This window comes from Gambusia affinis, linkage group LG11 (assembly GCF_019740435.1).
Source record: "Gambusia affinis linkage group LG11, SWU_Gaff_1.0, whole genome shotgun sequence".
NCBI lineage: Eukaryota > Metazoa > Chordata > Actinopteri > Cyprinodontiformes > Poeciliidae > Gambusia > Gambusia affinis.
Genome location: NC_057878.1, coordinates 4291651 through 4304674, shown reverse-complemented (window position 1 = coordinate 4304674; position 13024 = coordinate 4291651). Strand labels below are relative to the sequence as shown.

The 13024-nt window shown below is 40.5% G+C and overlaps 1 protein-coding gene across 1 annotated transcript in view; it reads right to left on the bottom strand.

The window, feature by feature from the left end:
• htr2aa (5-hydroxytryptamine (serotonin) receptor 2A, genome duplicate a) overlaps window positions 1-13024 on the bottom strand; it is a 62632-nt gene that overhangs the window by 23027 nt on the left and 26581 nt on the right. Inside the window, exon 2 of the mRNA XM_044132426.1 lies at window positions 1354-1554. Within this exon, the coding sequence (XP_043988361.1) occupies window positions 1354-1554 (201 nt within the window). The remainder of the gene's footprint in view (window positions 1-1353; window positions 1555-13024) is intronic.

The window sequence follows — 13024 nt, the reverse complement described above, 5'->3', positions numbered from 1 at the left end:
AATGTTGTAATTATTCCTCAAACAGCCATGTGACAGAGATTTTTGATGTCTAAATAACTCCCCTGGCCTCCTCCCTGCTCACTTTCCCGCTCTGTCTGCCTGAACTTATCTGCCGTCCGCAGTGTTTTGCTCGATGCTCCGTGTCCTGACAGTTCCTGACTCTGCTGCCGGCGTTGACACTTTCTCTTTCTTTCTCTCGTTCTCTATCTCTTGCTTGAGGCCGTCCGTCAGCAGCGACGGTCGGGTTGAATTATCTGTTTTAGCCTGTTTGGGTCCAGACTGTTTGAAGCAAGTTTGTTCAGGAGGGTTTTCTGCAAGCCCAGATTACGTCCGCAGCTTTGGGACGACTTTGAGAAATTCGCTGAATTCAAATGAGGCAGCGATGGCGGATCCCATGGAACCCAACCTGTTTGTTTTTTTATTCTTAGACTGGGACAAAAAAATTGTGCTGCAGTTTGGATTCTGGACAAAGTAAAGATTCTGATTCAGTCACACCAGCCCTGGTTAGCCTGCTTTAATTGAACTCAGACTTGTTTGTCTAGAAAGTCCAGTGTATTTGGGAGATGTGAACTATGATGTGGACCAAAACAATGAACTCTGGTCCGTCTAAAAGCCCAGGTCTCAGGTTGGTTCATGTGAACTCCGGCGTGGTTGGAATGCATATGGTACAAAAGCAGACCGAAGACCCCTACAAAAGCATGAAATGGACAACGGCGCAAGGCATTCTGGGTAAATACAGCCAAGACAAACGTGACAGTCTAACGCTAGCAGGAGAAATCGTTCGTAGTTCTTTACCAAAGACAAAAGAGAAATCGTACAACCGCTAAAATGAGACGCTGCTCCATTTCTGTTTACATTCAGTTGCGCTCAGTGTCTTCTTCAGAGGGTTTTGAGTCATTTCTTCCTTCAGCAGTTCTTGGTGCAGCGCCACCACTGGTGAGGAGGGGAACAGGTTTTTCAAAGGGTTTGTTTCGTTTGGCACAGAGTATGAAAGAGAAGCGCAGCAGCTGAAAATGTAACAAATGTTGCAATTTTGGTTCTCAGTTAGATTTAACTGAATTAAATCTACTGGACTATCAGGTGTGAAAACACCCAGTGGCTCCTTTGATTTTTGATTTTAGTATTTATCCATTCCTCAGCATGTCTCTTCTTGAGAAGGTTTTTTTTTCTCCCCAACAAACATTTCCTCCAACTACACCAAATCAGCTAAGGCTGGACCTTAGAAACTCCCTCCCAATCACATTTATTTTCTGATCCAAGAAGTTCTGAGGAGAAGTGTGAGATCTGACCTTTTCGTAAGTCTGAGTAGGTTTGATCTGATTAGATTTTTTTTTTTTCCCCCAGTGCGCTTACCCACTGAAATGGTCCAGACGGCCATGATCTTGATGCGAGCCTTGGTGTGGGAGTTGAAGCGGCTGTGGTGGATGGGGTTCCTTATGGCGATGTAGCGGTCCAGTGAAATAGCGCAGAGATGCATGATGGACGCCGTGGAGAACAGGACGTCCAGGTAGATCCAGATCGGACAGAGGTCAGAGGGAAGGGGCCACTTGTAATCTGCAGAGGAGGGACGGGGAAAAAGGAAAACAAAAGCTGCTGAACATTTGTGGTACGCTACAGGAATACCTCGAAGAAAATCATGAATAATTGCTTTGGTAATGAGTGAATCAAACGAAACGTAACCAAATTCTTCCAAATTCTTCCAAATCTTTGACAAACTGTGAACACGCCACTGCAGGTGAGGCCTGGACTACACTTCTGCTCCTAAACACACACACACACACTCATGGCTGCCTCTATAGCAGCTGTCACTATAGATGTTGTTGTTGGAACCACTCAGATGCTGATACGGTACAATACTGAAAAGTGAATGTGACACGTGTTCAAAGTAAATACATCATGGGGAGTCTATTTTTAGGGGCCAGTTCTATTACAGTCATTCAAGCTGCGCAGCACAGGGACTGAATATGGAAAGGTGCAATACAGAAAAGACAATAGAAAAAGAAAACACTTCATTATTTAAAGTTTAGATCATATTATTTGTGGTTCTTCCACATCAATGTCCAAGTTTAAAAGCAGTCAGGTAAGCTGAGCTGCTTTGTTTCCACCACTTACTCAAAACCTGAATGGAGGTTCTGACTGATGTGTTTCAACAGGGAATCTAATCTCCAGCTGCAGTTCTTTCAGCTAGGGCTGAACAATAAGTCAATAACAATATCCACCACCATAGATAATAACAATAGATATTATGTCTGATGTAATGTTCAATAATTTTCCCGAACTCTGATCCAAAACTGCTTGGCATTCTGGGGGATGTAGGCAGAGGAAAGGCTTTAGCTGCCAACCTCTAAGACCTAAACAAGGCTGTTAGCATCAACTAACTCACTCATTCTGGTAACCTAGCAACAACCTGCTGAGTAACTTGCGCAGCAACAGTTTCATGTTTCACCACTGTGCCTTGTACAGTGGTTGTAACAACCTAAAAATAAAAAATAGCAGCAAAGAGTGAAAACTTTCTTACACAGAATATCAAGGGAGCCTATGTTACGTTTCATAATAATTTTTCTCTTCTTTCAAATTTCTGAGAAGTATTATCAGGACACCAATTATTGTATCACCTGACCTTATATTAAAAATAATTCTCTCTCTCTCTCTCTCTCTCTCTCTTTTTTTTGCATTCCAACAAAAATAGAACCTTTAGAAATAAAAAAAAACCTTTCAATCACATTTGGAACTGAATTTCAACAAGAACTTCAATACACATTTTCTAATTGAGACGTTAACATTGTTTTAAGAAATTCGGCCATGTTAGCCAACGGAAAGGGATTTTTAGTGTCAAAATTTAAAATAAAATATTTGTTTTCATTGGAGGTGTTTCCTGTGTGTGTGTGTGTGGGTGTGTGTGTGTGGATGAGGTGATGTGTTCTGACAGAACTAGATGTAATTCAGGGCCTCGGATCCAGATCATCATGAAGGTCTCTGCCTTCAGGTCATGGAGGACTGTGTGGTTCCCCCAAACCGACAGGTGAGAGTCGACCCGACGCTGGCCCTCATTATTGGGGAGGAGATGACTCATCCACGCAGCTCGCTGTCGCCATGGTCACCGCCAGTCTCTCTACAATCACCTCCTCATCATCGTCATTGTTGCTGTTCTCCTCTATCTTGTTTTTTTTCCCCTCACTGTTTCTCTAAGCTGTTTTTGTAAGATGATTGATTTTTATTATTATTATTATCATTTTCTCTACTTGTCGTCATTCTCAAACCAGTCCATTACACTGTTATTCTTCCTCTCCATTTTCTTCTTTCCTGTCTCAGATTCTGTTTGGATGTCATCGTGAAACCAGAATACTTCCCCTAATTTCACTCATTTTGTTTTTGCTCTGCTTTGCGGGCGGCCATATTTTAGTCATTTCCATAACAAATGAAAGTAAAAAAAATTGCATTATAAAACCCCTTCTTAAAAAACAGGAGCAAGTCAATGATATATTCCTTTTGCTGAGATGTCAGTGACATATTCCTTTAGTTACTGAATCTAAATAATACAACAGTCCTTGAATGTCTATTGTATTATTATTTGTGATGTGGCATAATAGAGTCAAATGTTATATTATATTTTATGACTCAGCAGAATGTGTCATTTTGTCATAAGTCATGGCGTCGTGGGTCCCAAACCTCAGACCACTACAACACTCACGACATCGAAGTGTTGGAAAGTCGGATTCAAAAAGGTTTTACTTTTGACAACTTCCAATTTCTTTTCCTAAAAAACATTTGTGGTTAATCTAAAAACTTCTGGAGTTTCTCTGGAGTTGATTGATGTTAATGATCACCTGACGATTAATTGACAAACGGCAATTTTCTTAAAAACCCGAGATCCCTTTTACATCAACAGGGTTGACCGCTTTTCTATGTAAAAAAATGTTGTACCGAACAAAAAAATCTTTCAATTTTAATAATATTTTGTGTCAGCTGTGTTAAATACTGAATAAACAGAAAGAAATATGTTTTATTTTTTCCACATTTTTAAACTTCTCAAATTATTAAGCAAGTCAAGTATTAATATTCCAAAACCGAACTGCAAAAACTGTTATTTGCCTGGCATGGTTCCCCCATCTTTGTTTCTGTATCAACTTAATCTGCTTAAAGATGACCAGCAGTGCCCTCTTCTGGGTGGAGGCCAAACTACAACACTGAAAGAAGGTCTAAGATATTTTTAATCTAATAAACCATTAATTGACAACTGATTATAAATCGATTAATTGCTTGCAACAATAAACTGAATATGAAGAAAAATTCACGCAGAGAAGGAGTCAAAACCTTATAAGGTGGATAAGAACTGACAAATTTAAACGCGAATTTGCAAGACTTGTTAAGATTAAGAGGAAACAAACTGTACCTATTTGGAAACATCCATTTGTGATGGACGCTACACGACTATAAAAATCTAAACAAAATCTACAGATTTATTTTAATTATTTGTTCCCTTTTCCGTTTACATCTGAATAAGAGGAGAGACGCTCCGACCTGCCATTCTCACTTCCCAACAAAGACTGAGGAGAAAACACAATTCCCCCCTCAGGGACTGATAGTATCACATTATTCCAGGCTCCACAGTCTCTGACGGCCATGACCCAGATCTATAGTGATTTATCCTCCACGAGGAGATTTCCTTCACTTTCAATCCAGAAAGTCCCGGTAAATTCCCTGCAGACCCGCCGGGACGTGACCCTCCACTCACAATGGCCGTCAGCCGACCTGGAGATTCTGCGGCTCCTGCTCAGCGCTGTCACCTCTGCCTCGCTCGTCTGAAGAGAGCTGCCGGGAGTTCCCTCGGTGTGCGGCGCTGCGGCCGCCTCAGAGGGGTGAGAGCGCGGGGAGGGAGGCCACAGCAGCCGTGGCGTTTTTACTGCCAGCCTCAAACATTCGACACACAGTGAGAGCTGCACAAGAGGTCCAGGAGAAGAAAGTGGGATTTTCTCTGCTCTAGGTGACACAGCTCTGCCTTTGACTGCATGTGCCTGTGTGTCATAGATAGTATAATTTAACAAGATGCTTTGCTGTAATCATGACACTGAAATGGTGGCTGTAGGTGGTGCAGTTACATCATTTTGTTCTTATTTTATTCCAAAGAATGAGAGTGGATTTAACTGCACTGGTTGCCAGATCATCATAGGCTGTTTTTTTTTAACCAACTTGGCAACTTTATTGCTATCTTTAGTGAGTGTTCAGACTTGTCTAGCCACTCTTCCCTATTGTGAGACACTAGTTGTGTTTCCATTGACCAAGTAATTCCACAAATTGGAATTATGAAACTAACTTTCCTTAATAGGAACGCCCAGATTTCGGGGAAAAAAACAAACATGTTTTTTGTTAAAATGTTTATGCACTGGATGGAAAGGGTTTCTCCAATATATTAGGATTAGTGTTTTTTGCAAAGCTGCATGGGAAGCACTTTTTTGTATCACACAAGTCATGTGAAGTCAGCCAGATGTTACTACTGGCAGAAACGATGAAGAAGACGACAGGAAGTGGTAGGAGGATGATGGCGAGGCGTGTCTTCACTTCAAACAGTGAACAAATAATTGTGTTTTCTGACATTAGCAGAATATTGACAAAGTTTTGGGACATTTGTTCTGGAAACTGTTGGCACAACATAACCTACGATCAGGACACTGAGACGGTGACTGTAGGGGAACGAGTTACATCACTTTGATCCTTTTTCATTCCAGTGAACAAGAGTTGACTTAACTTCACTTGTTGCCAGGAGATCATAAGCTGTTTTTTCCAACTTACCAACTTTATTGCTAAGCCCCGCCTCCTGGATCTGATTGGTTGTTTTTGGTGCATTTCTTCAGACGGCAACTAGGAGGTGGAGGAGATCCATCTTTTCACATGTTATCTGTCTCATAGCAAACTGACATGATGTGGTGACAGTTTTAACAAATATGTAAAAAGATAAATCTATTTTTTATAACAGTTACATAACAGTTATTGGCACCTTTATAGCCAATATAATATGGCTGAATTGAAACTACGTTGCGAAGAACAGACATGTAAAAAACTAACAAGTCATATGTCACTAAGTCACATATGGCTTGTTAGTTTTAGTGGGCACTTGTGTTTTATACATTTGGTTTTAAATTTATAGTCCTTTGATGATCTTAAACATTTACTTGCGATAAGAAAAGAAAAATCTGTCCACCTATCAACTGTCTCTCAGTTGCAGATGCAGCCAGTGTGATAAATGCTTGTTGACTGACACTTTGGGTTTTTTTCTTCTTGTTTTACCCTTTATTGGGTGAAGCAGACAAGTCAGACGTCCACAGTGGAAGTGCAGGATGATTGTGTTTTCATTGTGTAACCCTCAGGGCCAACAGTGAATCAAACATCTTCAGTATTTGATGCGGCTGGAGAAAGGAATGGCAGCCAGCCGAGCGCAGGGCATCGATTTGCAAATGGACAGAGGCAGAAAGAGATTCGATCACTTGAAAAGTCTCTCAGGGAGGTTAAATCTGGGTGGCTGCACCATCTGAAAGCTGCAGGCTGTAAATCAAAAGCGTTTATGTGGCATAACCAACAGTAACATAACAGGTGTCATGTTAGGAGCTTGAAGACGGTTCGACAGAGAAAAGCAGCACTACTGATTCAGTTTATCCGCACACTCGGCTCTGTGTTTAACAGATAGCTCATTATTACACCGGAATGTATTTATTTTGAATGAATTGTTTCGTTTTCCATGAATCTCACCCTGTGTATGAGCCAAACAGCGCCTCATTAGGATCTTCACACACAGACAAACTAAACTCATTAATTTATTTTTAAGGTTCCGGAAACAAAACAGAGGATGATGGAGTCTGACCGGAGACGGAACAGTGTCTGGTTTTTTTGTGGTGGCATAATCGAAGCATTAAAGTTCAAAATTAAAATGGGGAGTGTGAAGCATAAATGTTCTAACATTGTTCTTTTACTGTTCTAAATGGAACAACCAGGACATTATTCAACAACAAATTCACAACACATCCTCCTCTAATGTACTGCTGGTGTGATGTGATTACCTGACTTTAAAAGGAAATTTGCCCTCCAGCTCACACAGGCTTACTGATTTAGCAGAAATTACATTTTGTTTTACATTTTATATATGTGAAAATAATTACTTTGAAGTTATCAAATAAAAAAGGAAAAGCGTATTATTATTATTATTATTATTATTATTATTATTATTATTATTATTATTATTATTATTATTATTATTATTATTATTATTGTTGTTGTTGTTTTTTTGTTTTTAAATGGCCAATTTTGCATCTCAGACGTTCTTAAAGGGACAGTATTATGTAAAGTTGACTTTTTTTTTACCTTTTTACCTTCATCAATAACACACCTGGACAGTTGCTTTGGTTCTTTTATGAATGTTTGAGAAATCCTTTAATGTCCATGGAAACCATTTGTCTGTACAAAACTCCTGGATGAACGTAGCTCCGCCTTCACAGACAAAGCTCCTCCCCTGAGCTGCAGTTCCACCTCACTCTCACTTAGCTCCTTCAGACTAGCCAGCAGCAATTAGCAAACACGTGTTAGAGCTGGTTGTCAGTGCAACGCTGGTAAAAACGTTGGAATATTTTTGTGATGACTTCCTGAAGGCGGAGTTTCAGAAAGAACAGGAACTTCTTAAAGACACAGAGGTCCAATTTCAAGGAATTAAGTAAAGAAATTTGACTTTACAAAGTCAAATGACATATGCAGCATTTTTATAGCAACTGAAGTTGACATGACTTCTTGATTGTGCCATAACATGGCACTATGTGGCTAGAAAAAATATTGTACTGCCCCTTTAAGAACGTACATTACCATATATAGGCTGATTGAAATACAAGTTGACTTCTTAATGCATGACTGTTTAAAATCTGACCCAAATGGTTATATTGTTACTGTAAACACTGCTTGCTTACAGCTGGTTTATGTAAAATAATTCATAAAGTCACAAAAGTCAACAATGCAGATTCAGTTTAGAGCGAGCTAATTATTATTATTATTTTTTTTTATATTAAACTCTTGATAAGCTCCATCTGGAAGCCTAATAGAAACAGTATGAAGTTTAATAATAGCAAAGGAGAATCTTTAGGGTTGAATTTGCACCTAATGTTTGGGACCGCTTTTCAGTGCAGGTTGGATATACACAGACAAAAAACAAGTTCCAGTTAAATAACTCAAACCCTGGTTTTCTGTTCGGTTTCACTCTCAGAAATGTATCCAGCTGCAATCTGAAAGGCAGTTAAGATAAAAAGCAGCTCATTTCAGCATTCATAGTTTTCAAAACGGTACAATTTTCCAATTTTAAAGGGACGTCGACAGTAGAGGTGAGTCTGAAGTGGCTGTATGACTTGATCATTAAATCAAATGGCATTTTATAGCAATGTGGACATTTTATAAAACAGGAGGCCAAGTTTTTTCTGTCAGACTTGTCCACACATGGTCAACTGGAACGAGTCAATGCTAGTGTTAGCCAAAAACTTCAGCAGCTTCTCAAAGTTTTGAAACAAATGTCAAACTACAATGTTGGTGAAAAGTCTCTTGTATAAGACATAATTTTCTAAGCTGTTGTGTTTCAGCAGCAAAGCATACTGATAATGTTAACCTAAACATGCACTGACTGTACTCTTGGTGGACATTCTTTAAGGAAAAAACATATTTTAAGTTGCACAATATGCATACAAGCCTACGGGCAGCAGTCTGATGTGGTGCCTTGATCCAGAATCCAATTGTTGCAGCATAATGTACTGAATCCCCTGTCATAAATGTTTAAGTGTGTGTATAAGCAGGAAAGTGTTTCGTAAACAGAATAAGAACTGCAGCATAAATTTAGATGTGTATAAATAAACATTATATGTAGGGGGGAAAGCCTTTGAGGGACAATAGGAACACAAGAGTGCTATACAGGCTGCAAGTTACATTAATATCTACATGGACATAAATACGAAGGTAAGTTCATAGAACTTGTAAAAGCAGAGACCAGGATGTTGAAGGTAGAAATGAGAAAAGAGCCTTTTTCAAGGTAGACAGCTATTTCTGAAACACATCTTTTCAAAACTGTTTTAATCCAAAATAAGAGCCTTTAGAGAAAAACCTCTTCAACAGAACAACCATTACAGTATGAATATATGGACGGTGACATTATGTAGATAACAGGTCATCAAGGAGACTGTGGGAGTTATTTGTGAGCCTAAAGTTTCCACAGATTTTGCAAGTGAATTAAATGAATAACTGCTCTCTGCAAACTCCACAGGGATTCACATCTTCCTCAGTGCGTGAGCTAAATGGATAATAGCACATTGGTAATCGTCTCGTGTAGCAGCAGCTTTGAGTGACTTTAGGGTTCAAACATGTGGAAACTCTAATTGTGGAAAAAAGTAGCAAGAGAGACAAATGATTATGTGTAGAAAATAAAGACTTTATGATGCCTCCATTCACTGCTAACCAGTCACTGTATGACTTGCTAATAAGCATTTTGGTAACACATTTGACTGTGTTGTTGTTGTACTTTTTTCACTTTTCCATGGTTTAGCTAAGGAACCGAATGCTTACCTTAGTGATCAACATTGGACAGGCTCAGTTAGTGTGTTTAGTTTTGAAAATCATTCACATTATGCCACAGTTCTTCCATAGCGGAAACCATTCTGCAGCTGGTTGCTGTGTGTGTGTGTGCGTGTGCGTGCGTGTGTGCGTGTGTGTGTGTGTGAGACGTCTCAGTTTCGGCTCCGTTCTGCAATTTTCTCATTTTAGATCAGGTCCAATATTTCTCATATCTGTCCATATTGGCTCCTGCTGCCCTCCGGGCTTTCACTTTTTAACATTTATGAATGCTCTCTGGGAGTGAGGCGGCATGAAAGTCACCAGCCCGGCTGACACACATATCCTGGACTGCCTCCAGGTGACCAAAGGCCACACAATGTGCTCGCAGATCTCCTCCATAAAGAGAAAAGGGAATGTGAGCCAAACCTAGAAGATCCTTGTTCTTCCCCTGAGGTGAGTCTGAAGGAACTAGAACAAAATAGACTCAGACACTGGAGCCTGGAGATTTAAGCTGCAACTGTGAAATCTGTCGAGGCACAAAAACAGACAAAAAAAATCCTAAAAGTGTTTGAAGTATAATGGGTTTCCCAGCCATATTATAGCACCAAAAAAAACCTGTAAATTTCAGTTGTTATAAAAAGGCTATATATATCAAATATGACTTTTTCACATTTTACTTTGTAATTTAACGCCTTTAATATGAACCTCTGTCTCTTTAAGAAGCTCCTGCTCTTTCTGAAACTCCGCCCTCATGAAGTCATCCCAACATGGCTCCTCTGTTAACCCTTTAATGTTTTTACCAGCGTTTCACTCCTAAGTAGCTTCTATAATGAGCTCCAACATGCAGATTTGCTAATTGTTGCTGGCTAGTCTGAAGGAGCAGAGTGGAGGGAGAGCTGCTTTGTGACAAAGAAGATTGGAAGCTGACTGCGTCCTCGAAGGCGGAGCTACGTCCACCATGGCGTTAAGCTGAATGGTTGCTGTGGAGATGAGAGGATTTTTCAAAGAAATCAAAGCAACACTCCAGGTTTGTTTTTGATGAGGGAATAACATTTTAACATCACAAAGCTCGTAAATTTACATAATACTGCCCCTTTAAGTCAATTCAGCTCTGATCTAAAGAGAATTATCAGTCGTGATCAAACTAAGATTATACTTAGTGCCACTTTTCGTAAACAAAACAATGGAAACGAAGGTAGAATAAAGAGCGAAGGCTTGGGATGACCTTGTTTGCGACGAAGTGTTCCGCATTTGAAAAGCAAAGAAATATGGAAATAACTGATGGAGGAGGAGTGAAAACTGGAAGCAGGGAAATGAGCTCCCCAGGGGGCAGGAAGGTTTGATCAGAAATAGGCTCCGAAACCACCGAGATATGGAGAGCAGAGGAGCAAGGAGAGCAAGGAGGATGAAACAAACAGAAACACACTGACGATGAAGACGACGCACATCGCAGCGGCTCACCCACAGGAAGCACACACACGCACACACACACATGCACACACCTGAATACTCCAGATTCCCACACTCCAAAACCAGGCTTGGCTCGGCGTAACACACCTGTTTACCACCAAATTGGATTTGTCTGCTAGATCTTCCACGTCTCAAAGGATGAGGCTGAGAACACACACACACATACACACCCACACACACACACGCACCCACACGCACACACACACCCACGCATCCGCTGCTTGTTGGGATTGTGGGGACTCTGTCGACTTCTTTCATCTCGGGGATTTCTGCCACTCCAGAAAATACATTCCTAACCTTAAGGGAGCTTTGAATGTCAGGTCTTGATAATTAAAAAAAACTCAACTGTGGCCAGGGAATAGTAATATTTTACATAACACAGACAAATGTACACCTTCAAGGCTGATTGATTGTCAAAACTACATGGCATTTTTGAAAATGTTTTTGCTGTAGCTGCTCACTGTTGCCCACCGGGATGGTCCACAAACGTCGGCACACATTTGGCCTACATTTTGGTGACTCTGAGGAGTAACACTGACAGCAGCATCCCCCCTTCAAAGTCTGGATCAGTCAGACATCAGATAAGAAGAGAAAGGAAAAAAAAAAAAGACTCTTGTTTTTAAGGGATGGCGGTGGATCGACAGAAAGTGGTTCACGCTGTTACATACAAAACCCTGCATGATAAATTTACATAAAACAAGACAATTTTCCTCCCAATGGAAAATATTGATGACATATTTTCATCAATATCAAGGAATTATATCTTACTTCTGAGTTAGTTTTGTCTTAATTCAAGAATACTAAGATACTTGCAGTATAAACTAGACCAGAAATACTTAAAATTGTCAGCAGCTGTAGTACGCTGGCAACAAAAATAAACACAGAATCCACCAAAACTCCATCCATCCATCCATCCATCCATTTTCTGTCCACCCTTTTCCCTAATGGGGTCAGGAGGATTGCTGGTTCCTCTCCTGCTACGTTCTGGGCGAGAGGCGGGGTCACCCTGGACAGGTCGCCAGTCTGTCGCAGCAAAACTGCAGCCAGTGAACAAGAACTTGGGGTTCACCCTGTCCTCTTTAGTGCTTTTGATGCAAAACTGAAAGAATAGTTTGTCAATATAGACTTATTTTTATTTACTCCCATCATTCTCAGCACACGTAAGTCAGACAGCAAGAAGCTGCACTGCAAATAAAATCCTCCCGTTGTTTGTTCCCAGAGAGTAACATCAGCCAGCCTGGGTGGAGAACTATCATTTCATCATGCAGGTGAAAGGTGACAGTAATTGCACCACAGTTCAATCCAAATATGTTTATAGTGAAAAGTACATTCACTGAGCTCTCTCTTTCTGCAGAGGCAGGAGGGAAGGAAGGCAGAGGAGAGGAGAGGAGAGGAGAGGAGAGGAGAGGAGAGGAGAGGAGAGGAGAGGAGAGGAGAGGAGAGGAGAGGAGAGGAGAGGAGAGGAGAGGAGACAGACAACTGAGAGCGCAGTGAGAGAAGAAATGAAGGAACAGAGAAATCATGCTGAGTTTGATTTAGGCAGCAGGAAGGTAATGGCCAATAAAGACGACTGAACAGGTAAAATGAGAGCCGTTAGCTGCGTTTCCATTTCCAATGTGGGTAAATCTTCGTCTATATTCCTCTAATGTTGAAAAAACACAATTTTGCAATTGTGGTGTTCCCATTAAATAAGAAACAAAATGAAAATCACATGTTAATACGTTTGTCCAGGTGTTCAAATTCATGGCAGCGACGGATGTAAACAGATTAAATATATTCATAATTCAGCGCTAATGGCATTGCTGCTCATCATCCATCAGCCAATCAGAGGAGACCTCAGCGTCTATATTCAGCCGTTGGAGAAACAAGCTCCTGATGCTGGGAAGCAGCTGGGTTTGCAGCGTTTTGAGGAAATTGTAGTCATGGATTCAACACCTTCAACATGACAACTTTTTATGAACTGTGTGAAGCTGTGACAGCTCTGGTG